This window comes from Manis pentadactyla, chromosome 12, assembly GCF_030020395.1.
Source record: "Manis pentadactyla isolate mManPen7 chromosome 12, mManPen7.hap1, whole genome shotgun sequence".
NCBI classification, from domain to species: Eukaryota; Metazoa; Chordata; class Mammalia; order Pholidota; family Manidae; genus Manis; species Manis pentadactyla.
The window spans coordinates 11,672,509-11,697,183 of record NC_080030.1 but is presented as its reverse complement, the minus strand read 5'-3'; the positions used below and the strand labels follow the sequence as shown (position 1 = coordinate 11,697,183).

Here is a 24,675-nt window from a genome sequence, read left to right as displayed (position 1 = left end):
CCTTTGTGAAGACTCCTGCTGAGGCTATAATTTGAGTTCTAAATCTGTCGGTGGACCATGTGGACACAAGTTTCAACTGGAGCTATTTTCTTCTGTGGAGAAGGGCTTGGAGAGTTTCCTAGGCCCTCTCCTTCTGTGGTAGTCAAGTCCAGGCAGGAAGCTGCTGCAGACTTGATTGCTCTTCTCCTGCGTCTTCCTGGTTTGCTGTACGCACTGCCTTGAGGGGAAGGGGAAAGATGGAGATGGCGGGGCTTAGGGTGTCCTGCATCAGGACACATATTTATTGTTTTAAATGAAACCCATAGGACCAGAAAGGTGGGGTGTTAAAAAGGGAAGGGACAGCTTTTAAGTCAGAAGGACCTGAATCAGATTCTGGGTCTCTTTCCTAGTTGTGTGGTTTTGGACAAGTTATGGCACAAAATCGGCACGTTACTAAATATTTGAGGGGTCACATCCCTGTAAATGTGTGTGAGGGCACCTACAAATAGAAATTGCTTCCAAGTCATATAAATGAATGAATTGGAAGTAATGAGCAGAGGCGGCCACACAGCGCCTAGCACACGGTTGATGTGCAATAAAGGTTGGCTGTTGTGCTCAGGAGGTGAGGGTTCTGGCCTGGACTCCCAGACCGGGAAGCACTTGACATTCTGCCAAGGCCAAATATGCCTGAAGAGAGAGAAACTTGGCACGCCTCTTGCAAAACCCACTGCTGCCTCCCACCGCCACCCTCCCCGCCGTCTTGGAGCATTTCTGTGTGTTGCCATAGCAGGTGTGAGATGGGTTTGCTGCATGGCAGGCGTTTGTGTTGGACTTGGCCTAGCCTTTTCCCTCTGTAAAATGGGGGTAATTGGTGAGTTAAGGGCAAGTTGGGAGATGAGCTATGATAATTAGACTGTAGGCAAAACAGAAGATTATAATGAAGCCGAAGAACTGTGGGGAGAAAGAAGTAGGTGAACCAATTTTTGGGGCTGCTTCCGTGAGTGACAGGCAGCAGGTCCTGGTGAGTGAGCTCATCTTACACATCAGAAGCGTGGAAGAAGAACTGTTCTTTTAGGTAATGGATCAGATTTAGGGACAAAGGACTTGGAAAGTGATGTGCAAGGGCATTTGACACCACACAGTAATAGTACATTGAGGGGGCCCATGAGGAGATCATAATTCACCCAGAGCTCCCAAGTTCTGGAGAGCTGTGGGGACCCTGGCAGCCCCCGGGGGAGGGGCAAGGCTGGGGGACAGGAGTGGGCCTTTTTTTTTTTAATTTTTGAGAGGATTCTTCCTTAGCAATTAGGGAAAGCCCTAAAATCAGGGTCAGTGACTTGGGCCCAGCCTTTTTCACTTATTAGTGTGGGGACAGATGGTGCTTGCCCCATAGCTAAAACCCAGGGGATATAATGGGTGAAATCTGAAGTAGACCCCTAGTGGGCTGCTCCCACGTTTGAAGAAAAGGTTTCTTTTCCCCCCTGAAATAATCCCCTTTTCCTTTCTCTTTCTCACTTTCTCCTCTCTCTCTAATGCATGCACGCCCGCCCCCCCCGCCCCCCACTCAGTGACTTTACTGTTGAGGCCAAGAAGTAGCCACCAATCTTAAATTTCTCTTAATTCTTTTAAGGACAGTTGTTCCATTATATGAAAAAGCAAAGTGTATTATTTTTAAAATTAAAATAATAAGGTAAACAGCTTTAAAGGGGCAGACCTCTCTGGTGGATAGTGGCGCCACCACCAAGTCTCTCTTATCTAACAGGAAGTTTTTAAAAACTTTTTTTTTAAATTGAAAGATCCTTACAGCAATAAAAACCCTGGGATAGTCAGAAATGATATTGATCTAGGTGCATTTATTAGATGTAACTTAACATGGTTATCCATTGTTGGGCAGGTCTAAAAGGCATGTGGGTCCCAGCACTGACCAGCTTCTAACTCTGGACGATAAACTGTTGATTTATATAACTGAAATAGCTAGGGAAGTCAGGGTTTCCTTCCGGTAGGAGACAGCACTGTGGGCATTAAATCCCTGTAGGGTCTTGATGATAAGAAAGAAGCTGACCTCCTTTGGAACTGGGAAATTTCTACTGTGTGGAGTCATTCCATCCAGATGAATGGATGGTGTTATTTTTAATTTCTAGTATTAAGTTTGGCTTTATTCTCTCTGCAGCCTGGCTGCTTTTGTTTATACCAATGCATCATTTGAATATGAATTTATCCCTCCAAACTGGCCCACGGGACATTTGAGCACTCAAATAAGGACTTTACTTTCCACAGGTTTTCATTTGTGGTCGTAAGGGAAGGCATTTTTTTTTTTTCTGCAACTTAAATTGGACCGAAAATATAAAATGTTAAATCTTCCAGCTTGTGTACCTTCCCGAATGACACCAAAATTCAGCAGTACATGTGCAATAAATCTTGGTGTGCCTGTGGTGTGCCAGGTGAAGCATGGTGTTTGCTGGGGGCCTAGCATTGAGTGGAATGGATGCTGGCGGCCTTAGGGAGCTTCCTTCACAGTTACAGCCAAATAAACAAACGAATGAAAGAATATCAGGGGTCTTCTTTGGGAATGTCTCTAGATATGAGGAGCGTGGGGCAGAATTGCTTGGAGGTTTAGAAGCGAAACAACACTACCTCTCTAATTTCCTCACCCGGCTCCTTGCTTCTGTTTCCTCCCTCTAAAAGGAAGCAGAAATTATGGCATTTTCCCGGTTGATTGTTGGTTATTAGCACTAACAGATTCACGATGACTGTGGCTCTAATCTTGGAGAAATAGGGGAGTGTGGGATGGTCACTGCCAGGAGCATTTATTTTCAACTTTGCTTTTCTTGAAGTTGGTGGCAGTGTGTTTGTGGAATCTTGTGGCATTTCTTCACGGCAGTGCGCATTATGCAAAGAGATAAACAGCTCTAAAAGCCTTTCCCTCCTTGTTTGAAATCTTAAAGAATAAAATAAAAAAATTCAGATAAAGGGAGAATTCCTGACTGGCTGTTGTTTATGGCGTAGGAAAAGCGAGAGTTCAAATGGAGCAACTGCTTTGTCTTCCCGGTGGGTTCTTGGTGTAGGGAGTTCCCTCTGCCCTGGGGGTCCCTCTTACACTGAGACTGGAGAAGCGCTATTTTGATTTTCCTATATTGTGGCCTCATTTGATGTTAATTCACATAGGTCAACGATGTGACAGATGCTTTTCTTCAGTGATAGTATCTGTGAGGGGCAGAGCCAGAGAGCAGGGGTGGATACTCATTCAGGGCGAGACTTGAGGGCAGAGGGAGGTTATCAAGAGAGTTTCTGGTTGTCCGGCTTCTTTTTCTTTACTTCCACCCAAGTACTGGCACCGGAGGTGGAGAGGCCCAAGCCGGAAGTGGGCGTGGGCAAGTAATGCAACTGTGCACATGACCAGGCTCGCACTTCTGGGCCCTGCTGCCCTTGGGAAGTGGATGCTTGCTGCCTCTTCACTTCCTGTTCTCCGCCCTCCAGGCTGAGTTCTTGGACCTCTATTTGAGCTTTGAGCATAGAAAGCATGTTCAAGTTTGGACTTTTTCCTGGGTAAGCTGCTTTGTACAGTACCAGTGGGCCTGTACTTGCAGTTCTGGGGGCTCAGCCAATGTACCCACAAACTTAGGACTGTCTGGCAGGGTGATAAACAGGATGACTTCCTTTGGCATTATCACAGTGTTGCCTGCAGGAGCTAGCCTGCAGAGGGTTGCTCTGGAGATGTGTATAGAATCAAGGAAGTGGACAGTAGATAGGTCCTTCTGCAAGAGGGTGCTCTGTGGAAGAGTGGTTTGCTGTTAATTTGTCATTGTTGTAAAAGTACTCTGGGAGGCCCTATATGCAGCAGAAACTTTAAGACCAGAAAACCTCAGGTTTGTATCCAGAGTCCACCACTTGCTGGCTCTGTGACCTCAGGAAAGGAGCCTAATGCAAGTGGCTAACCTCTTTGACCCTTGGTTTCCTCGTTTGTGGGGTGGGTATGGTAAACACGAAGCAAGTGGTCAGATTGTTGCAGGTGCCCAGTAAAGTTGTCACAGGATCATATCAAGGCTGTCTGTCCCTCTTGAGGTTGGTACCCATTTGGACACCTATCTGTGGCAGTTAATACTGCCTGAGAGGAAATTGTCCCTATTGGGGCTGCAGGCTGGGGTTGTGACTGAGGGCCTGTGATCTAGAGGTTCCCAGATTGGCTGATTTTCCCCAGATAGTCCCATCTGTTCATTGTCACCCTGCACTGCTGTGCTTGACTTGGCGTACTGACCATATGGACTTAAAGTACATCCTGAAGCATGATGGGGTAGCCAGGAAAGAGGCTTAAACCTACACGCTGTACGGCTGCAGTATGTGCTGGCTCAAGCCTCACCTTTGAGGGTGGTGGAAATACTCATTTAATTTGCCAAGGGTCAGGCATCTGGCTGGGCACAGGAGATCATAGACTACCAGGAACACAGGTTCATGCACTGGTAAGCGTAGCATAGCAAAATGGTGAAGCACTGCAGCTGGTTGGGAGAAAGGAGGGCTATAATTGAGGGCAGGCCAAGGTAGGGGGATAGATAGCTACCTGTTAGGTGCTAGGGCATTCTGGGGAGAGGAACAGCATGGACAAGGATCTGGAGGTGAAAAACGGCCTGGTGAGTTCCCTTGAGGAGCTTATGCATCTAAAAGAGCTTAAACTGAGCACCTTCAGCAAGAAAAGCCCAGTCACCATCCAAGGTGGGAAGTCTTATAAAATGTGCCCCAGTGGGATTCAGAATTTAACCAAATTAAAATAATATTTAAATGAGCTCTTAATAAACATTTGCAGTCAGAAGCCAGTGATGGCCAGTGAAATCACACCATCTAGAGTCTCTTATAATGGTATGCAGTCTACATGGCATTTAATCTCCCAAGGCAGTTCAAGAGGGCAGATTTGGGGGCTGCTCCTGAAGTTTTTTGACTTTGCGGATCACCATTATCTAAGCTGGTCTGAAATTCTTAACACAGCAGAACAGTTTTTTAACTTGCATGGCATTTTTAAGGTTACCCTTCAGATTTATAAAGCTTTCAAGCCTTATATTTAACCTCTCAAAGTGTCTCTGTTGGAAGTTGGCTTTTGACCTATGTTTGAAAATAAAGATCTTAGTCTTCCCTAACCAGAAGTTGGTAAAATGTAGTCCTGACTAGGTCAGCATGCAAGAAAGCATGGTTGTTTGTTATCAAGCTATGAAGGAGAAAACTGGAAAGACCTTCCACCTGTATTTTCTATAGTTGAAATGCTAGGCACCAAGGGTCCGGAGGTGTGTACCAATCCTATTAGGAAAACGGAGTAATGTTTTTCCTTCCTTCCTATGTCAAGTTGGAAGATCTGCCATTTAACAACTTGGGAGTGAGTGTGAACTGGATACCAAGTTCTTAAAACACGTTTTTCTTCATGGCTAAAATAAGGATGTTTATTAGTAGACCAATGATGTGACTAGCACCCTCTCTTTGCTAAGCAGGTCTCTAGACTTAATTAAGACTGTCATATAGTCTTTTGTTTTGTTACTGATAGTTTTCTGATTTTTTTTCCTTTTAACTCTTTAATTCATGGGAAACATGTTTCACTTACTAACTTTTCAAAGACTTAAACCTGATCTATATTAGGTGGGATTTTTTTTGGGTAACCCATGTGTAGACACAAAAGAGATATCCCTTGCCAACTGGTGACACATGCAGATGAAGCCAGAGTGGGAGATACACTTCCGGTTCACGAGGCTACTTCTGAGCAGTTTGCACTTAACCCTTTAGGGGAGCATTTGTGCTCAGAACCCTGTAATTGTGGGACATTATCAGGACCACCCAAAGACTAACTGCAGATGGAGCCTGAACTCCATGTGCACAGATGCTAAGCACACCCAATCCTGGTTAGAAACAACACTCACGACTGAACAGACATGCTGACACAGTGGCCCATCTCCAGAGAGCTGGTTTCAGAGGCTTTCAGCATCTGGGGCAGGGACAAGGCAGGTGGGTGATGGCTCTCCCACAAACTCCTAATCTGGGGTAAGAACGTGGTGATCGAAAAAAAGACGTTTGTTGGAGCAGCCCTAATGCATCACGAGGATGGTATTTAATAGTCCCTTTTGCTATTTTCTGGTTCTTGAGAAAAGTATCTGAAATATCAAAGTTCTAAGGGAATCAAATTCACATGCAAGTGAACCTTTTCCTTTCCTTTCCTGGCCAAGTGCATTGTAATCTCTCCATGTTAGCATGAATTTGGGGTGAAATAAGAACCTTTAAAGCAGTCCTCTCTTAGGATTGTGGTTATATTGTCCCTAAACTCGGTGAAAGCATTTATAGACTTTAGAGTACTAAAAATGCAAAGTATAGAAAGCTGTCGGTGCTCTTTTTCATAAGCGTACTTTTTAAAAAAGACTTGGTATGCTTTTGAATAAACAACTTGTTTATTTTTTTCCATAGCATTTTTTCTTAAGGTATTATTGATATACACTCTTATGAAGGTTTCACATGAAAAACAATGTGGTTACTACATTCACCCATATTATCGAGTCCCCCCCATACCCCATTGCAGTCACTGTCCATCAGTGTAGGAAGATGCCACAGAGTCACTACTTGCCTTCTCTGTGCTACACTGTCTTCCCTGTGACCCCCCCCAACACCATGTACACTAAACATGATACCCCACAATCCCCTTCTCCCTCCCTCCTCACCCTCCCTCCCCGACCTCTCCCCTTTGGTGACTGCTAGTCCCTTCTTGGAGTCTGTGAGTCTGCTGTTGTTTTGTTCCTTCAGTTTTGCTTGGTTACAACCTGTTTATTTTTTAGAGAGTTTCTCAGGAAACAAGTGGGAGCTTCGTATCACTGACAGGAGTAATCTCAGAATTATTTTAAGTCTATGTAACTAGGTCTGCTTAGCTTGTGAATTTAAGTAAGTAGTTGACAATATTTTGGGAGAGAAAGGTATGTAAAAAGTTTAAAGGATAGTGAATCCATCCCTTTTCAGCCCTTTCTGTCCCCAAACTCCCACACTTTAGGTGTGGCCAGCTTTTGCCTCTGCTATTACATATTCCTCCCTGGGATGCTTATCTGTTAAAAGCTGGCTCAAATGTCACATCCACAAAGACTTCCCAGACCCCTCCCCAGGCAGGGGAGCATGGAATCCTCTGTGATTTCTCAGTCTTTGCTATGAATGCATTTTCTACATAGAAATCATTCTGAGTCTTTAACTACCACAAGCTTGTGAACTCATGACACTGGTGTTGGCAGGCTCCTTAGCCTGCAAAAACCCTTGCGATGAGTGGTTCTTGTCCATCAGTGTTTATCTCATAAGACATCTTAGAATTTGTCCACCAGAAACTTGAAAGAAATATGAGAAAAAATAAAGAAGTACAGTACCTTAAATACTCAGTAGGTGATGCTACTTCTTTTCAGTTGGTTTCACACTACTGTGGAGCCTTTGACCAATTTCTGCTATAAGGGAAAATGGACATGGAATTTGGCACAAATTTCTTTTCTTCAGCTCCTCTGTTGTACGTAAACAGGCTTGGATGGTGATTAGAAGTTTATCCAATAGTACATTAGAAAGGTAACCAGAATATTTTTGAAGTGATTCAGGTGGAAAGAGGCTTGGCTATTTATTATTAGCAAGAATCTGGTCTATGAAGGAAATAAAGTTTAAAGTGAATTTGAAAGACAATTTTATTTAACCAAATAACAGGAGCATTTTTAAAGTACTGTATTAACTGGTATCTATAAGTATTAATTGACTGCCTTGTTCTTAGGGCAGAGGGAAAACTTTGAGAAAAACTTTAAAATGGCTTTGAAGGTGATTGCATCATATTTCATAATCACCCAGCTGTACTATTTGCTGTACTGGACTACAGGACTAGGCACAGAGATGGCAGCATCTTTAGTCCAAGCAGCCTCAGTATTCGCCTGCCTGAGCATTGAGGACCCCAAACAAGTATGGATTCACTGCAGCTTTTTCCATCTACACACCTGGACCTTACTTCCTTTTAACTCTGGAGCTATTTCACCCAGTCTCCACCCCTGCTCTCCCCGCTGGAGAAGTTGGCACTGCCCTCTGGAGCAGTCCACTTGTCACCTGTGCACACCTCAGTCCACAGAGGTGTGTCATTAATACGTTGCAGCTGATGCCTCCTTCTTTAAAACAGGGTGGTGGTCACCTTGGTGACTCACACATGGCTTCCCAGCTCAGACTCTGGAATCCCTACATCTGTCTCCAGTCTTGGGTTCCCACCTGACCACACTTTGCTCTGTTGGTAGTTGATTAAGCTGGCGTTAATCAAGACCCAGGTGAGGAGCAGTGAGGTAATATTTTGCTTATATTGCTTTAATATACATCATCTGATTAATTGTTACAGAATGAAGCAGTTCTCAAAATATACAGCTGCTGAATTAGAATGAGAATTCTGGCTATTTGCTTTAACTTATTTTTTCACATAGGATCAGGGAGCTTCAGGCATTCTTACAGCAAGTCACCTGTTTGAGAATAAGACTGTTTTTGTTTGGTTTTTGAATTTGAACATTTGAATTTCTTTGTAGCAAAGCACAATTTTTTTTTTCTTACAGAAACTGGGTCAGGGAAGGCATTTGGGGGTCAACAATTTGTATTTTGTATCACTTTAGTTTGAGAAATGCTTCTCTTTTGGTCCAGGGGAGGTTGTGCCAGATGTTGCATTAAGCAGCTGGAAGATTTGGGTGAGGGGAGAGTGGTGGTGGTGGAATCCATGATAAAAAGTTGCCAGTTATGTGTGGAACTCAAGGCAGAATTAAAATGGACTTTTTGAACTTTTTGTTTGGTGGGTCAGGGTGGGCATGGCAGAAAAACAGTTTCATTTGAAAAACTTGGGCTACATTGTTTTTCAAATTTGAGGTCAAGACCAAATGTGGGAGGAATTACATTGATTCTTTTTAGAAACTAACAGGAAATATCATAGTACATTGCAAGTGGTAAAGGTATGTTTGGTGAAAATTTGTTTCAGTTGTATGAATATGTATTATGATGTGTTATACAAAAATTAAAAGCCACTATTCAGGAGTCTAGGTGTCTCATCATGAATTATTTGTTTTAACGCTGGAAAAAGAACAATAAAAGGGCCTTTTTTGATGATTATTCAGAACCTCTCTTGATATTGAGAACTTTCTAATAATACTGGATATTTTATTTTCTCTATTGAAATTGTTTGTTTTTATGTAGTTAACATCTCCAAAGCCGCATACTCTTTCAAGTTAAACTGTGTTTTCTTGTTTCCTCCACGTCACCAGAGAGGGGAGGTTGCAGATTTGCTTTCTTGGGAGGGGGTTTCACCTTCTCCCAGAGGCACGGGGAGTGGGTGGTGGTGGTGCAGATTGGGAGGTAACTGGAGAAGGAAAGCAGTCATCCCCAAGTGTCTTGTGGGTGGATTTGGAGCTTCGTAGAACTCTGTTGACTGCGCCGGAGAAACGAGGGTTTAGCCGTTCCCGGGAGAGTAGCTTCTGTGTGCCGACCCCGCGGGAATGGCATTCTAACCTCGGTTTTCAGAAACTACTGAGTTGCTCGCAGTCGCGCGGCTCGGCTGGAGCTAGGTCAGCAGCGAGCGCGTCGTGAGTCAGCCCCGGGAGCGGACTGGTGGTGACTATGCCGCCGGTGAGCTGGCGACGGCCCCCCGGCCGCGGCGGAGAGCGCAGGGTCCTGGAGGGCAGGGAGCCCACCCTATCCCTAGCCCGCGTGGGAAACTGACGCGAGGAGCAGAGTATCTCGTAGTTCTGGAGGGGCGGCGCTTCCGGGGCGGTGCCGACCGGCCACGCCCCCACAGTTAGGCCCCGCCCAGCCCGGCGCGGGAGGGCGGCGTCGCCTTTAAGAGCTCCCCGGTGTTTTGGGGGCCGCGGGCCGGGCGCGCTGACCTGGTGCGCATGTCCCGGGCGGTGACGCCGGCGCCGGGCTCCATGTGTGCGGCCGAGGGGCGCATTATCTGGCCGGCGGCGCGGGCAGGCGGGCGGACCCGCGGAGCAAGCGCCGCGGGCCCGGGCGGCCCCACAGGCGGAGCGAACGCGCGCGGCCTGGCACCCCCGGCCTCTCGGCCGCCCGGCCCCGCAGGCGACCCGGGCCCCACGGCCCCGCGAACCCGCGCGCTGACCCTAGGGCTCGGCCGGCTCGCGGCCCGGTAAGTTCCGGACCAAACTTGGTGGGGGCCGGGGCCGGAGCCGGGGGTGCGCGGTGGAGAGTAGGACCGCGGGGGCCGCGCGGGTCAGGCAGGGTCGGGGGTTCGGGGGGCTCTGAGGGACCCCCTCGTGAGCATGGAAAAGTGAGAGCGAGCGAGTTCTACTCCTCCTCGTATTCCGGGACTGTCTTCCTCGTGCTGCCCTGGAAAGTTGCGCGCTCCGACGCCGCCCGGGCACGTGGGGGCCGGGCCAGGCGGGGGTCCCGGAAAGTCTCGGCGTCGCCTCGCTTCCTTCTGCGCTTCCCCCGGGGCCGGGGGAGGGGCCAGGCCTTAAGGCGTTGCTTCTGGACTGGTGCGTGCGGTGGGGGGGGGGTTGGCGGCACGTGGGCGCGCGGGGCGGGGGTCCTGGGCAGAGAGGCGGGGGTCTCGGGCGGGCCTGGCCGCGGCTCTGAACCCCACGGCGGCGGCGGCGATGACGGCGGCGGCGGATACCGTGTCAGAATAAGAGTCCCCGCGCGCCCACGCCTGCAGGGCCGGCCCTCGCCCCCCCCCGCCCTCTCGCGCCCTTCCTGCCTGACCCCTTGGAGCCTCGTGACCCTTCCCCCTCTCTGGGCTCCAGCCCTTCACAGTGCTTACACTCAAATTTGCCTCCGCATATAGGCGGTGGCTGTATTGATTTCTTTTTTTACCACCTGGAATGGGTCGGCATCAGTGACTAGACAGCAGCAGCTGGCCTTTTAAAAGGATTATTGCCAAGACTCGGAATTGATCAGTTCAACGAGGAAAAGGCTTATGGGCAGGTCCTCAGCCTAGAGCAGGACTGACGCTTGGCGTGTGTGCACACACTGGGACCCAGAAATGGATGGAGATCCCTCCTTTAGGAACTGAGTGACAACCCTTGGGTGCAATGTTTTTGCCTTGCCCTAGGAATTTTGTAGGGACTGCTTAATTTTGTGTGTCTGCCCTAATGTCTTTAGGTGTGTGTAGTTCATCCTTACCTTACAAGCTTTGGATTCTTTTAGATAAAGTCCGGGTGAGTCACTTGAGCCTTTAATTTTCTCTCTTCCTCCCCCTTTTACTTCTTTCAGTTTTCTTGGAGTACGCAGTGCTGGTTAAGTCTCGGGTTCTGTGTCCATTTCGTACAGTGACACCTTCTGGCTGTGGCAGTACAGAGAAACTGACAGCCTTCTGTGCAGTTGCTTCAGTCTTGGACTGCAGGTTCTGTTGATGTTCTTTTTCTTCTGTAGTGGTTACAAGTTTTCTTTTAAGTTAGATTAGGTGAAGTAATGTTTGCTGGCACCAGATCAGTATGCTAAGATCAGTAGCTTGTGAGATCTGCCAGCAGGCTGTGGAAGAGGGCTAAGAATCATATTATCCCCAGATTTGAGTGCCTACTGTGTGCCGTGCTCAGTGTACAGACATCTTCCATGCCCGTAACAGTCCTGTGGGGAGGGGAAATCGAATCCCCTACTTTATAGGTGAGGGAACAGGCAGGCTTCTGGAGGCCAGGCTGATTGCTGAAAGCTGCTGAGTGGTAGAGAGGCAGAGCTGGGCTTGAGCCCCCGCTGTTAGGGCATCAGAGTCCAGTAATGCTCCTGTTGCAAACCTAAGTTGTGAGCATTTCCTGGGAGCTCCTAAAACAAGAGACCATTTACTTTTTCGGGCTCCAGCGCATCTCTGCTGGAAGTTGGGGAATGACCTGGTGACAGGAGCAACATTCTATCCCTGCGTTGTCTTCAGAGAGGAGAATTACCAGCCAGCCTTGAAGGAGCTATGCCCACAGACTTGCCTCTCTGCATTCGCTTCTCAGCTTTCAACTCAGGAAAGTTGGCCCTTTTCTTAGAGGAAGCAGTTTAGAGTGGGGTTTTCAGAGCAATTTGCCTGACCCTCTCCCCTCCATTCATCTTTCATCCTCCCCTAATATTCTGAAGTTCGTTTTTACAGAGGATTGGCTCTCATCTTGGATGAAATTGAGAATGGGATGGCTCCTGTGTTACTGATTTGAATGCATTGTTATTTCCGCTCAGATGACATCATTTTTTTAAATGTCAAGTCATCTCTATTAATGCAGTATCATTTGGCAGATTCTACAGTCTTATATTTTGATAATGAGGAAAGAAATAGTGCTACTATCGGTAGAAAAATCCTGAAAGGATTTGTACCAATCAACAGTAAAATCTCTGGATTAGGGTCAGTAATAGCTTTTTTTTTTTTTTTAACTTTTTAGTATCTCTTTTATGATTGCTTAAGAAATAATGGATGCTTTTTGAGTTATAAAACACATTTTAAAGACTCCAGTTCTCAACCCCCTGTCAGTTGTTTTGCACCATTTATTTTGTGAATTTCTGGCATTGCAAGTAGTGATTTCTGGATTGATTTATTAAGTATATATTGGAGTGCATTTGTGCCCCCGGCACTGTGGTAGGAGTCCCTGCTCAGTGGAGTTTAACCATGAGATTAGTGAGGGAGAAATCGTAATTAATCTCATGAACGTGGGGACACAAAGGCCAAGGAGAAAAGGGCACTGTGACCTGGAGAGCAAGACTCCAGGGACCCTCCCTCCAACTGGGATTTGAGGATAAGTAGGTAAAGAGAATAGGGGAGAGAGTGTTTCCATTAGAGTGCTGGGGGCTGAGGAATATCAGCATGGTTGGAACAGAGACACACACACAAGATGAGGGAGATGGGCGGGCAGGCTGTGGGGCTGAGGGATTCTGGGATTTACCCTGAGAGCAGTGGGACCTCAGTGAAGAGGACAAGGCAGGAATCAGTGTCACGAGGCTCATAGCTAGGACCTCAGTGGGCCTGAGATAGCAGAGTAGAAGGATGCTTCTGAAGGTCGAGGGTGGGAAGGTAGTGGGACACTTCTGAAGTGTGGCATTTTTCTGGTGTGTGTTCTCTTGGGAGAAAATTTAGAATATGTCAGTTCCCAGCAAAGACAAAATCGTAGTGCCCTTACCATTGAATTTAGGTAAGTACCTTCAGTGTGCTATCTCTGAAAGTGAGGGCAACTCCTGCTTGTTTGGAGAGCTACCTGCTTGGACTTGGGGTGTTTCTGTGCCACTAGATGGAACGGGCACAGCTATTTTCCCTAGACTTTTTCCACCCCAGATAATTGAGTTAATTCATGCTTGTAGAAAATTGGGAAGATTATGAAACAGGTGAGTAGGTGAGGTCTTCATGAGCAGTTGTCCTGGAGTAATAGATCATTGCTGAAATTCATTGTTGGGTTGGGAAGCACAGCAGAACCAGAAGAACGAGTCGGCCCTGGCCCACTTCAAGGCTCTTGAGAGCCCGTGCTGCCTAAGTGTGGTCGTTTGTTAGAATGGATGCTCTTGATTATCTGAATTGGGTTAGGAGGTGAATTAGACAGTCTAGCCTCAGATTGCTATTCTTCAGGTAATGGAATTAATGTGTCAAGTGTGCAGAGCTAAGTCTTTGAATTGAAATAGGAAGGCAGTGTGTTAGGGTTGAGATAAAAGAGGGGACCCAGTGAGGTGGAAGTAGTGAGACTGGGTTCTTAGAGAAGTGCCAGCTGGGGACAGATCCTGCGTACCTGTGGATTGCGGCAAACGTGATCCAGGACTTTTTAGTCAAGAGGAATGTCAGACCAAATGGGCTTCTTGCCCCTCCCCTTGCTTTCTAGGCTGAATTGGTGACCTCTTTTTATCTGATGGAAATGTAGGTTAGTCTTTTAGAAGACAAAGGAACTTACTGTTAATTGAATACCTGCAGGTAGCCTTAGGAAGTGACTGGGAATCCTCTGGAACCCTCTGGGGTGTGGGGGAAAGGGCCCTTGCAGCTTCTCCATGCACTGCACCCACTTGTTCTCTCTGATCCTCACAAAGGTACCCCTGTTTCACAGGTGCATCTGTCAGGGGCCTTGGCATCCTGTTCTTAATGTTCTGGGGTCCTTATGTGAAAGGACTGAAGACTTGATGTCTGTCTGAGGAGTGGGAGGCCAGCATCTGAGATAGAATGTGTTGGCAGGGGATGGACAGTACCTGAGAGTGGGCTCCCAGCAAGTTGAGGTAGGAGTTTTGGGGAAGGGGCGGGGCTGCCTGGCCTGAGAGAGGGCCAGCTGCCGCTGGGGGCGGAGTGGGGGAGCTGTGTGGGGCTGAGGAAAGTCTCTCCTTGTGTGCTGGAGACTCCTTTAGCTGTTCCTGCTGCAGCTCCATCTCCACCCACCACCACCTGACCTGCCAGACCAGTCAGGTCTTTTGATGTGAACCTTCAAACTTAATTCATCCTAAATGAGGTTTGAGTATACTTTAAAAAATATTGCTGCATTACAGCAGTGGAGTAGCTCCTCCTGGTGCCTGGGAGGCCATCCTGTGGCCAATGCTGTCTTCTGTCTGCTGAGTGAGGCCATGGGCCTTTCCCCAGGCAGTAGTAGGTCCCTGCAGTGGTGATGCAGGCCAGCCCTAGCTTTGCCTCAGATAGGGTGGGCTATGAGCTCTGCTCAGCCACACTCCTAGTGACATGACCTTGCTGAACCTTGCCCTCTGTTTCCCGTTTCTAGAAAGGAGGTGGTAATGTCTTCCTTGAATGGCTGAGTTGGGAATTAAGTGAGATAATAAATGTGAGTGTCTTAACACAGTGCCTGGTGTGGCTGCAATTCAGTGAATGTGCCGTTACGATTTTTGGGAGAGGTCCCCTGCACTTCTGAACCAGGCAGAGCACAAAAGCATTAACAACTGTTCCACTTCATGTGTGTAGAGCACCTCCAAGCCTGGGGGACAGACATCACTGTTTGCTCTGTGTCCCTGGAGCCATAGCCTGTTCTTAGGTTCCAGATGGAAGAAGGTGAAGTCTCCTACAGAGGGTGACACTTGTTAGGGTCCCCTTGCCAGTTATTCTACAGCTGGGAGTCATGCCAGCCTTTCTGATTTCAGTCTTTGCATCTTTTTCCCACCAGCCTTGGTACCTTGCTAGAGATAGAGAATAGCTGGGTTGGTGGTGTGCCCCACCAGGGAAAAGAAGGCAGCTCCTATCCTGGCCCTAGGCTTGGTGAACCCCATGTTCTTCCAGGGACAACCCCTCTGTGACATGTGATTTGTCATGGGCGTCCTGCCTTTGAGAACCGAGAGGGACCCACCTGCAATTACAGCTTTATCCCTGAGTGGACTCTGGCCAGGGCTGGGAAGTGGGTTGCCTGATGGTGCATGCAGTGGCCAGTGGGAGTACCTGGGCCTGAATCCCATTCTGCTTCTGGACTTAGAGCTCTCTGGCTGGCTTGGGAATTGGACAGATCTGGCTTTGTCACTGAGTACAACTTACCACTCTTCATTCAGCCTTGTGGGGGTGTTGGGGGTTGCCTAGTTATCTGGCCTCAGCTTTCCCATCTGTAGACAGGGAATGCATCTTTGATCTAATAGGAACGCTGTAAGGACAAGTGGGAAATGTTCACAGGTGGTCCGGGGTACCCAGCGCCTGCTCCTCCATTCACGTCTGAGGCAGAATCCTCCTCCCCCCAGATGACATCTACACCTTTATCCCCCCAGCGTCTCACATGTCAGTTACCACACACAAGAAACACTCAGATTGAGGAGCTGGATTGTCTTTATAACAAAATCCCACCTCAGTCTAACAATTTGGAGGTCTTGGGAGCTCACTGTAAGGAGATCTCACCTAAAAAGGCCAGATTACCCAGAAGGAAAGTGAAAAGCCCTGTGGCCCTAAACATTTATATGAGCCCAACATAACATTTCCTCCCACCCCAGCTATTCTGTGCCATTAGCCTTTGAGTCAGTGGCTGTTAAACTCCACTCAACACATTCTTACCTTAGAGGTGGCTGTTCACCATGACCTTGGAAGTGAGCAAATTGCAGGCCTAGTACCAGTTGACCCTTGAACAACATGGGTTTGAACTGCATGGGTCCATTTATATGCATGTTTTTTTTCAATAAATTTATTGGAAGAATTTTTGGGGGTTTGTGACAATTTGAAAAAGCATTGCTTTAATGTAAGAATATAGTACATAACGTATACAAGACATGCATTAATTGACTGTTCTTAGGCTTCCGGTCAAGAGTAGGCTATTAGTGGTTGACTTTTTGGGGGTCAAAAGTTAATGTGGATTTTTGACTGTAGGGTGTGTTGGTTTCCCTGACCTCTGTGTTCGAGGGGTCAACTATTCTGTCACTTGAGTTTGTGGTTGGTGGATTTTTGAGGCAGTGATAACATATTTTTAGTTCTCTTGTGTGTTTTAAGCAGGCTCACTCTGCCAGCAAGTTCTGAAAACTTTGCTGCTACAATCTTCATTAATATGCACATTTTTTCCAATTGCTTGATGGTTTGGGGGAAAGTAGGAGCATGGCAAACTGAATTCTTTGTTTGAAAGCATTGGTTGAATTACTCCAGATCTGTGATGTTCTCAGGACTTGTGTATCATTGACAGAACACCTGCACTTTACTTTCTGTTGTCTCCTGTAATTCTGCTGTGCATGTAAAGGGTTAGTACCCTCCCCTTCAGTGGCGGTGTCTCTTCTGGAGGACTCTGTAATGAGAGTCCTCCCCCAGGGTTCCTGTACCCATTGGAATCCTGGGAGATTTTGAGGGTTTGATTAGTGTTTTCTTTACCACTTTTGTTTGATTAATTGACCTTAGCAGTTTGTATGTGGGTCATCTGTCTCCTGCCTCCCCTTCTTAAACCTTTAAAGTTCTGTAAATGACATTTCCTGATAATGAAGTCTGGAGGGTTGGCACAAGCCTCAGGTGTCAGGAGCAGGAGGAGTTGCCTGGGCTGCTTTTGAAGTCGTCCTGGGCAAAGCTTTAACATACTGAGTCTGGATAGGAATGTAATTGCAGCTTTACTGTTGATTTGTATTTGTCAGGCAGAGCATTAGAAACGTAACTCTGGTCCTTGGGTGGTGGGCAGGTTCAGGATTCACTTGGGACCTGCTCTCTTCCTGTGCCATTTTGTTGAACCCAGTATGCAGCACACACACTTCAAATGAGTGGGGTGCCCTTGGTGTTACAAACTGGAAACTGAGGCCGGAGAGGAGTGGCCCACCCCAGGTTAATCAGTAGGAGGGAGGAGAACATAGTTCTCTGTTCCCTCCTGGGCCCTCTGTGGTCTGATCTCTGTCATCCTTATTTCTTCATGACTTGGTTAGTTCTGTTTTGGTTTAGGTTTAGGTTCCTCCTCCCATTAGGTCCATTGGCAGGTTTTCTTCCTCAAGCCCTCATCTTTTTTTGAGCCCTGAGGTCATCGTGGCATCTGTAGTGTAGGGATGGGACAGAACACAGGGAGGAAGGACTCAGGGCTGTTCTGGAATCTCAAGGCTGCCTTTAAAAAAAACAAAGTAACAGTATTTCGTGTTCTGGAATTGAGTGGGTGATCGCTTTCAATTTTAAGAGCATAAAACTGCTTTTCCCATCTATTAAGAAAACAGTAATGACACCTACTTAACTTGTAGACATCCTTCAGGTGATAAGTGGGTGACCATTTAAAGACCAAAAAAAAACAACTCATGGAAATAAGGCAGAATGGGCTAAGCATCAGGTTGTGTTCCAGGCTCCAGGGGTCAGCTGTGTTGCTCCAGGGCAAGAGAAAGGGGCCTTAACACCCGGATAAGGTGCTGGGTAATTCTGGAACAGCACAACTTGGCTGCTAAAAATCTCTAAAGGGGATATTGTCTCTTGGATATCTTTTATATCTGGGGGAGTCTGTTCTGGTTGCTGGAGTGGTCTTTAAACTGCATCATAAGAAAACTGATTAGCGGGATTGAACACGTTTTGTTTGGAGGAGAGAAGATAGAGGGTGGGGACAGCAAGGGGTGTGGGGATTTGACAGATGGCTTTTACTGCTGCTGGCTCCATGGGGCACCCTCTCCCCCACTCAGAGAGTATGGGGGGAGTTCCTCTTACTTCCCCGAGATAAGATCAGTGACCCTGCCACAACAGGCAGGAGAAGCAGGCAGGTTGTCACCTGGGGAAGGGGCTCTGCGTGGGGTGAACAACTCAGAGCTGTGTACCCACCTTCTGTGAAAGATATGGGGGCTTGTCCACCCTGAGGCCTTGGTTTATTAAGGGAAAAAGGAAAGTTATGTTGCTTAGAAAAATTAGGGTGACTTTGATCTGTTTTACCAGCTTCTGAGTCTATGAACCATTGTCAACCTTTTTTTTTTTTTAAAGTTATTTTAAAAAACCCATTTAAGAGCCTGAGCTTCTTTAGTAGGTGCCCCATGGCGTGAAATGCAGTGCCGGTGTCTCACACCACAATGAACAATGAATAGGGCGGATGTGTTGCTGGCTGTGGGATTCCTCAAGCAGAGCTTCTTAGCTGGAGGGCTGGTCTGGGTGACTGGGCTGCAGAGCCGTCCTTGCGGCCAGGTGGCCGCAGCCCTCATTTTACTAGTGTGTGGTGCAGATGCTGTTTCTGTGCCATGCATGTCATGGAATAGATGGGGCCTCTGAGCTGTATCTCCTCTCCAAGCCCGCACACTCCTCTGAGAAGAGATGGTTTTCTTGGTCGTGGGTGCTTGGGGTCTGCAGCACTTGTGGAGGTTGGTGATGTTGGACTAGACCATTCAAAGGAGCGTTCCCCTGTGCAGGAGCATCAGGGAGGGATGGAGTTGGCAAAGCCCTCCCAGACCTCAGGGTTTATGCTAAGTTGTAGGGGGAAATAAGGTAGAAAAATACAAGTTGTTCTGATGATTGTTGACAACTCAAATGGAAGGTTGTCTACACTTCATTCTAAAAGCGTGGAGAGATCTCAGAGGTTTGTGAGGAGGCGAGTGTCCATTTGAATTGAGCAGGGAAGCCAGTCCAGAAGAAAGGCCATTGATTAAAGGCAGCCATGGGCTATAATATAATATGACCTTGAACTTGCCTGATGGGGAATAAAAAGCAGGGATGGGTGCCAGAGACACTGCAGGGAGATTGAGATGAACTGCATACTAGGGGCCGAGGACATGTCTCTTCCCTTTAACAACTGGAGTCCCTTCCCTGCTCTGCCTTACTGTGTCCTAGAGTCCGGTGACAAGTGAGATGGCCCTTTCCTGCCTTAAGGGTCTCACAGCCACGCAGGTGCCTTGAGAGAACTAGAGTGGGCAGGAGCATGCCTGAGAGGATGCAGCTGAGTGAAGACTGAAGCTGACACGGGCCCCAGTATTGTGGGTCCTTGTTTTGGGGGGTGCTGAGTTTGAGCAAAGGTGAGCTGAGCTGGGTTCTGAAGTGGTCTGAGGTGTGTTTACTCCCTGGGAGAAGGTGGGTATTGGTATGACAGCCTGGCCTGTGGACCTATGTGGCTGCTGTCTGCTTGGTTGGGCTTGGAGGACACCATGGGTCGAGGCATGGAGGCCCTGAGTGACTGTCAGGACCCTTGTGAATGCAGGGGCGTGGCCCACCTGCTGGCCCGCTGGGGGTGGGGGCCAGGGGGCAGGTGCAGAACCTGATCTGTTCCTGACTCCCCTTGTGGGAGGTCAGAGTGTAATAATAGGTGAAAGCGTCACAGACCGGAGGGACCGTGTCCAGAATGCAGGAAAAGTTTGTTCTGCTCTGTTCCCAAGAGTGAGGCAGTGATGGCTGGATGGGAATCGGGGACACAGACCCCCATTTAGCCTGCCAGCGGACTTTGTACCAATTAGAGGGACCTGGAGGAGGCTCTCAGTGAAATTCCAGCGGCCTTGGGAGCAGGTTGGTAACCTGCATATTCTAGGTCGTGAGGATAGTCCAGCATGAGGTGTGGGATACTTTTCCAGAAAGACCCAGAAGGATTAAGACTCTTCTCTGAAACGTCGACATGAATTACTCCAACGGCTGCTGCTTCCTGGTTTGAGAGAGTTTCCTTCTTTCATGGATTGCTCAAATGTTTTAAAATCCTGGGTCCTTTGGCAGAGTCCAGGGAGAAGCGAAGTGACGCCACTGGTTTTGAGAGTGCGGAAGGGTTGTGGTCTCAAGAAGCAATGGGGCTCCAGGATTTGGCACTTGGAAAAATAGGGCTTTGGTCCTATGAACAAGGCACTGTCAGGATCTTGTTTGTGGGGTTGGAGGTGGGAGTGAGGGGTCAGATGAGTTGGTGAGGGTGGCAACCTGGTGCCCTATGTACAGAGCTAGTGGGTTGGCATGTCCTGCACCACTGCCCATCCTGGGAAGTCCTTCCTGCAGGGCCCAGGCTGTCCTCAAACTTACCTTGCTGTGAGTGTCCTGGAGACCAGCCTCCTCTCTGGTCTGTTTGTTACTGCCTTACATGTGTGAGCGCTGTGCTCTTCCTATGGCAGGAAGGGGGAAGTCTGCACACATGCTCCTTGTGGAGGGCCTGTGGTTTCCTCCTGTGGTACATTAAGAGTGTGGTTGGCATGTGTGTACATTTTACTGGAAACAAAGATGAAAATTGGTCTGGGTTTGTGAGCCAGACTGGCAGTGTTGATCGAGTCCTTTGAGCCTGTTGCCTTGGTTTGTACCCTGCATGTAGGGGCTCAGGAATAGGTGCTTCATTAACCTTGGTGGGTGGGGGTGGGTTGTGCCTTTTACAGAAGGTGAGGATGCACTTGAATCTCGAATTTGCTGCCTGGTTCTTGAGACGCAGGCTTGTGCTAAGAGGCTCACTCCTGCGAGTTTTGCAGCAATTTAGTGAAGGGTTAAGTTGGTGTGCTGATGGATAAGAGGAATTGTGGGTGCCCTGATCTCTGCTCTAGGAAGTCTTCCCAGAGCCTTGGGAAGGATTCAGTCATAGGAGAGTCTCAGAGTCAGACTGTCCCTGTGGGTGCAGTGGTTCTGAGCCTGGGCTGGGATGGTGGGCTGACCTGGGTCTGAATTCCCATTTGACTTGTTAACCCTGTGATCTTGGCCCATCACCTTGACTTCTCTCAGCCCTTTTTTTCACCTATCAAGCGTGGATAACATTGGCAGCCCCTCGTGTGAAGTGGAGGTGACAGTGGCAGTCCCCTATGTGAAGAGTGGTTATCAGTGGTAGTCCTGCATGTAAGGTAGGGGTAACAACGGCAGTACCTTGCGGGAAATGGGGGACAGTGGCAGTCCCCTGCTGAAGTGTTGGGTAGCATTGGCAGTGGCTCATTCTGTGGTCATGAGGATTAAATGAAATCAGGCATATAAAGGCTTGGCACCACGCCTGGCACCAAATAAAGAATTCAATAATTGTTAGCCACTGTTACGCTTTCCTTTTCCTCCTTTAGTAACAGAATCTCCTGTCAACATGTTAAAGATGAAAAGATGAGTCTCTGGATGTTGAAGTTGTATGAGTGGGCTCTCCTGTAGCAGTGTGAATGCGTGTGCCTAGCAAGAGCTTTCCCAGTGCAGAGTCAGGCCCTCCCCACCATGCCTCACTGGAGCCTGATGCACACTCAGGAGGAGGCATGGACCCTGGGGACAATGCAGTCCCTGCCCGGGCAGCAGTGTCACTGGGGTTTGTGGGACAGAACAGCAGGGCCTGGGTGTCAGGCCTGACCTCTGTTAGGTAGGACCTTGGTCTGTGTGAGGGGGCTGAAGGCTGATCAGGGCCGTGGGCCGGCCTTTAAGAGGCAGAGGGTCTCCTGCAGGCTTGCCCAGTAAAGGCTTAGGCTGGTGGCCCCTCCTTGCCCTTCCTTGGGCTGGTGGCGTGGGACCCTGGGTGACTTCCCAGGGGATGTCTTCCTCTGGGTTGGGTTGTCTTGGCAGGACTGTGCTTTGGAGACACTGGAGTGAGGTAAACTTTTTGTTTTGCTTGGGAATCTCACCCCACTTAGGGTAGTGAATCTCTGGGATGTATAGTCCACGTTCTCAGCGACCAATGGTTTAGAAGTGTACTGTCGCCTAGATGACAAGAGTGTGCACTGACCCCTTGTGTGCCTGTGTGGTGGCCTGAGCGTATTGGTCCTGTGTGTGCACATGTGCTGGCCCTGTGTGTTCATGTGTGCACACATGCATGTACACGTGCCTGCACATGTCTGTGTACCCACCCTACGTGCTGGGGTGCAGCCTGACGTATACTCACTCGCATGTGTGCAAATGGAAGACGATGTTCCCATTCACCAGATGTGGATTTTGTGTGGCAGAGCTCTGTCTTGTGAGGCTCTCAGCTTTCTCTGGGGTTAGTCTCAGGCGCAGCTGGAGCCTGTGTTGCCCGTCTTGATGGCTTGAGGTCTTATTTTAAGGTGGAGATTCACGTGATACTTGAATTGCACCTCCTAACACAGGGGGATTTCAGTACTAAAACTTCTTACCAACAAGAAACACTCCACCTCAGGGCAGAAGCACCAAGTGAATTGTAAGGCTCTAGTCTCCTGGCCAGCGCAAACCAGAAGGTAGGCCCTTAGCTCAGGGGGGCAGTTTGGCCTTCATGGTCCCACTTCTGTTGGATCAGTTGTCCCCAGGTGTCCTTGCCCAGCGCAGTCTCCGTTCCACTCACTCCTTAGATGCTGGCTCTTCTGAAACATCAGCAGAACTCCCAACAGGGAGGGCTCTGTGGCTGCCAGGTACCTCCCCTGCCTCCTCGCAGCCCTACCTGTGAGAATCGAGTGACGGGCACTGTCTATGTAGGGCACAGGTTAAGTGACAGCTGGGAGAAGCCAGGTGTAGCCCACCCACACCTCGGTCTCGGCCTCAGTGTGCCCTGTAGGGCTGCGGCCCATGCTGTGAACCCCTCCCCTCTGTGAGGAGCCCCTCTGTTCCTGGCATCCTTTGACCATGTTTATTGTCAGGAAGGTGTGGTGTCTGTTCATGTTGTTGCTCAATGTGTTCTTAATTGGTGTGTATAGTATAAGCCACGGAATACTGATTGATGAATGTTGCCATCGTTATAGTGTCTTCCTTTGCACTTTGAAGCGTATTAGTCAAGTCACGCGGGTTTTGTGATTACTGCAGTACATCATCAGGGTTTGCGGCAGTGATAAATCATCTGGGGCTGGGACCTTGTGGCAAGACCTGGGTCCTCTGGGCTGACCGTGGGGCCTCAGGGCTGACAGTGCTGTGGTGTGGTTGGGGGCAGCTCCAGCCATGTCTGAGGTGCCCCTCATGATGGTGTTGACCATTGGACCTGGTCCCTGATGGTCAAAGAGGCTGAATTCTGCCTCTCGGGAGTGTGGTTGAGCAGATGGCTGTAGGTAGTTTATTATTGAAGACCCAGTATCAGACTGGATTTCTAGAACTACCAAATCTGCCCTCCTTTCTGAAACTCAGCATGGGGGCATCTAGAAGGTTTGTGGGTAGACGGCACTGACCCTGCCGCCTGCCTGGGTACTCAGTAGCCACTCTGGATTTGGATCTGGGCAGACTCTTTGGTGTTCTGGAAATGACCAGATTAAACAGATCACAGTCACTGGTTCCTATCAGCCCAGAGGATGGGACCCTTCTTGGAGGTCAAGGTGGCAGTGGCCGCTGGAGGTTGCAGGTACATCCCACTGATCTGGTGGGTGCTTTTCCTCAGCAGTGAGCTGGGGTCGGGGGTTAGAGGTGAGAACTGGAGGTCTTAGCCCATTTGCATATCTTCGCTGAGATTTCTGCCATTCCTGCTAACTGACCAAAATAGTCAGTCTTAGAAGGGTAAGTTATGTGAACTACTGTGGGTTTTTGTTTGGATTTCAGGCCCCTTAAGTTCTTTTCCTCTAGGCCTGGGTCTTCATTTGCATACAGTGGGGGTACCCCAGAACTCTGCTCCCTCTTTAGGTGCTCTTGAGCAACAACAGAAGTTTTCCCTTACCCCTTCCAAAGAAAAATATCCCAGAAAGTAGGACACATTCTTGAACTCCACCTGCTGTAGATTACGAGGTTGGGCCAGTCTAGCTGCTTATTGACCAGGACCTCCTGGTTGAAGTTGGTTGGAGGGGACGTAAACTCTGGGCTCAGCCGATGGTTTTCATGCTACTGCCCAGAGAGACTGGCGGTGATTCTCTGGTCTGTGCCTGCCCCTGAACACGCACACCAGGGTTGGTGCCGTGTGGTCACCTAGTGCCAGAGTGAGCGGGCTGTCAAGTCGGGAGCTGTCTTCCAGTTGTGGAAGAGGTACTCAGCTGGAGGCTTTGTTCCTGCTCTCATGGCCCAGACAGGCCTGCAGCGGCCTGGCCAGCACCCAGGAACCTTCAGAGGTAGCTGAAGACAACTGGCAGGAGAAGGATTCTCGCTTCTCCAGGACGTTGCCTGTGTGTTAAGTAAGGTGTTGCTTCTTTAAAAACAAACTGAAGAAAACTTCCCACAAAAATAGAGTGGCTTCAGGTTTTATTTCTTGACAAGAAAAGAAACACAATCCAAAGTTGATGCAGCTGGTGGAGATGCTGCACAGCACAGAGGCCGCCGTGGTGGTGTGCTCTTGGGAATGGGGCTGGCTGCCATTGGAACCACGTCTTGGCCACCTGCTGTGCTGGAGGCCATGTCTTCTGCAGGTGGTTTCTGTGATCTTCCCAAATTTTCTCGTTTCGACTGGTCCTGGAGACTCAGCTGCCCTCTCCTCAACCTTACCCCTTATTAGTTGTCCCAGGCAGACTCTGCATGTTTTGCAGTCACAGTCACACAGGGACATGTGTGTTTGCAAAGGAGACTACCTGTTTTCCCAAGCCAACAGGCAGGGAACCCCAAGTTATTTTGCCCTATTCACTACTCTATTTGGGGGCAGTTAACCAAGG

The 24,675-nt window shown here is 48.6% G+C and overlaps 1 protein-coding gene across 10 annotated transcripts in view; it reads left to right on the top strand.

Moving 5' to 3' along the window:
- GATAD2A (GATA zinc finger domain containing 2A) overlaps positions 1-24,675 on the top strand; it is a 98,365-nt gene that overhangs the window by 2,655 nt on the left and 71,035 nt on the right. Inside the window, exon 1 of one of the 10 annotated variants that reach the window (XM_036895637.2) lies at positions 9,826-10,117. The exons of 4 other annotated variants lie outside the window; for them this stretch is intronic. In XM_036895637.2, coding sequence (XP_036751532.2) covers positions 9,867-10,117 — 251 coding nt within the window. In that variant the 5' untranslated portion in view covers positions 9,826-9,866. Of the gene's footprint in view, positions 1-9,825; positions 10,118-14,125; positions 14,146-24,675 lie in introns of those variants that run through there. 5 more of the 10 variants (XM_036895635.2, XM_057490018.1, XM_036895641.2 and 2 more) reach the window with 5 other exon arrangements.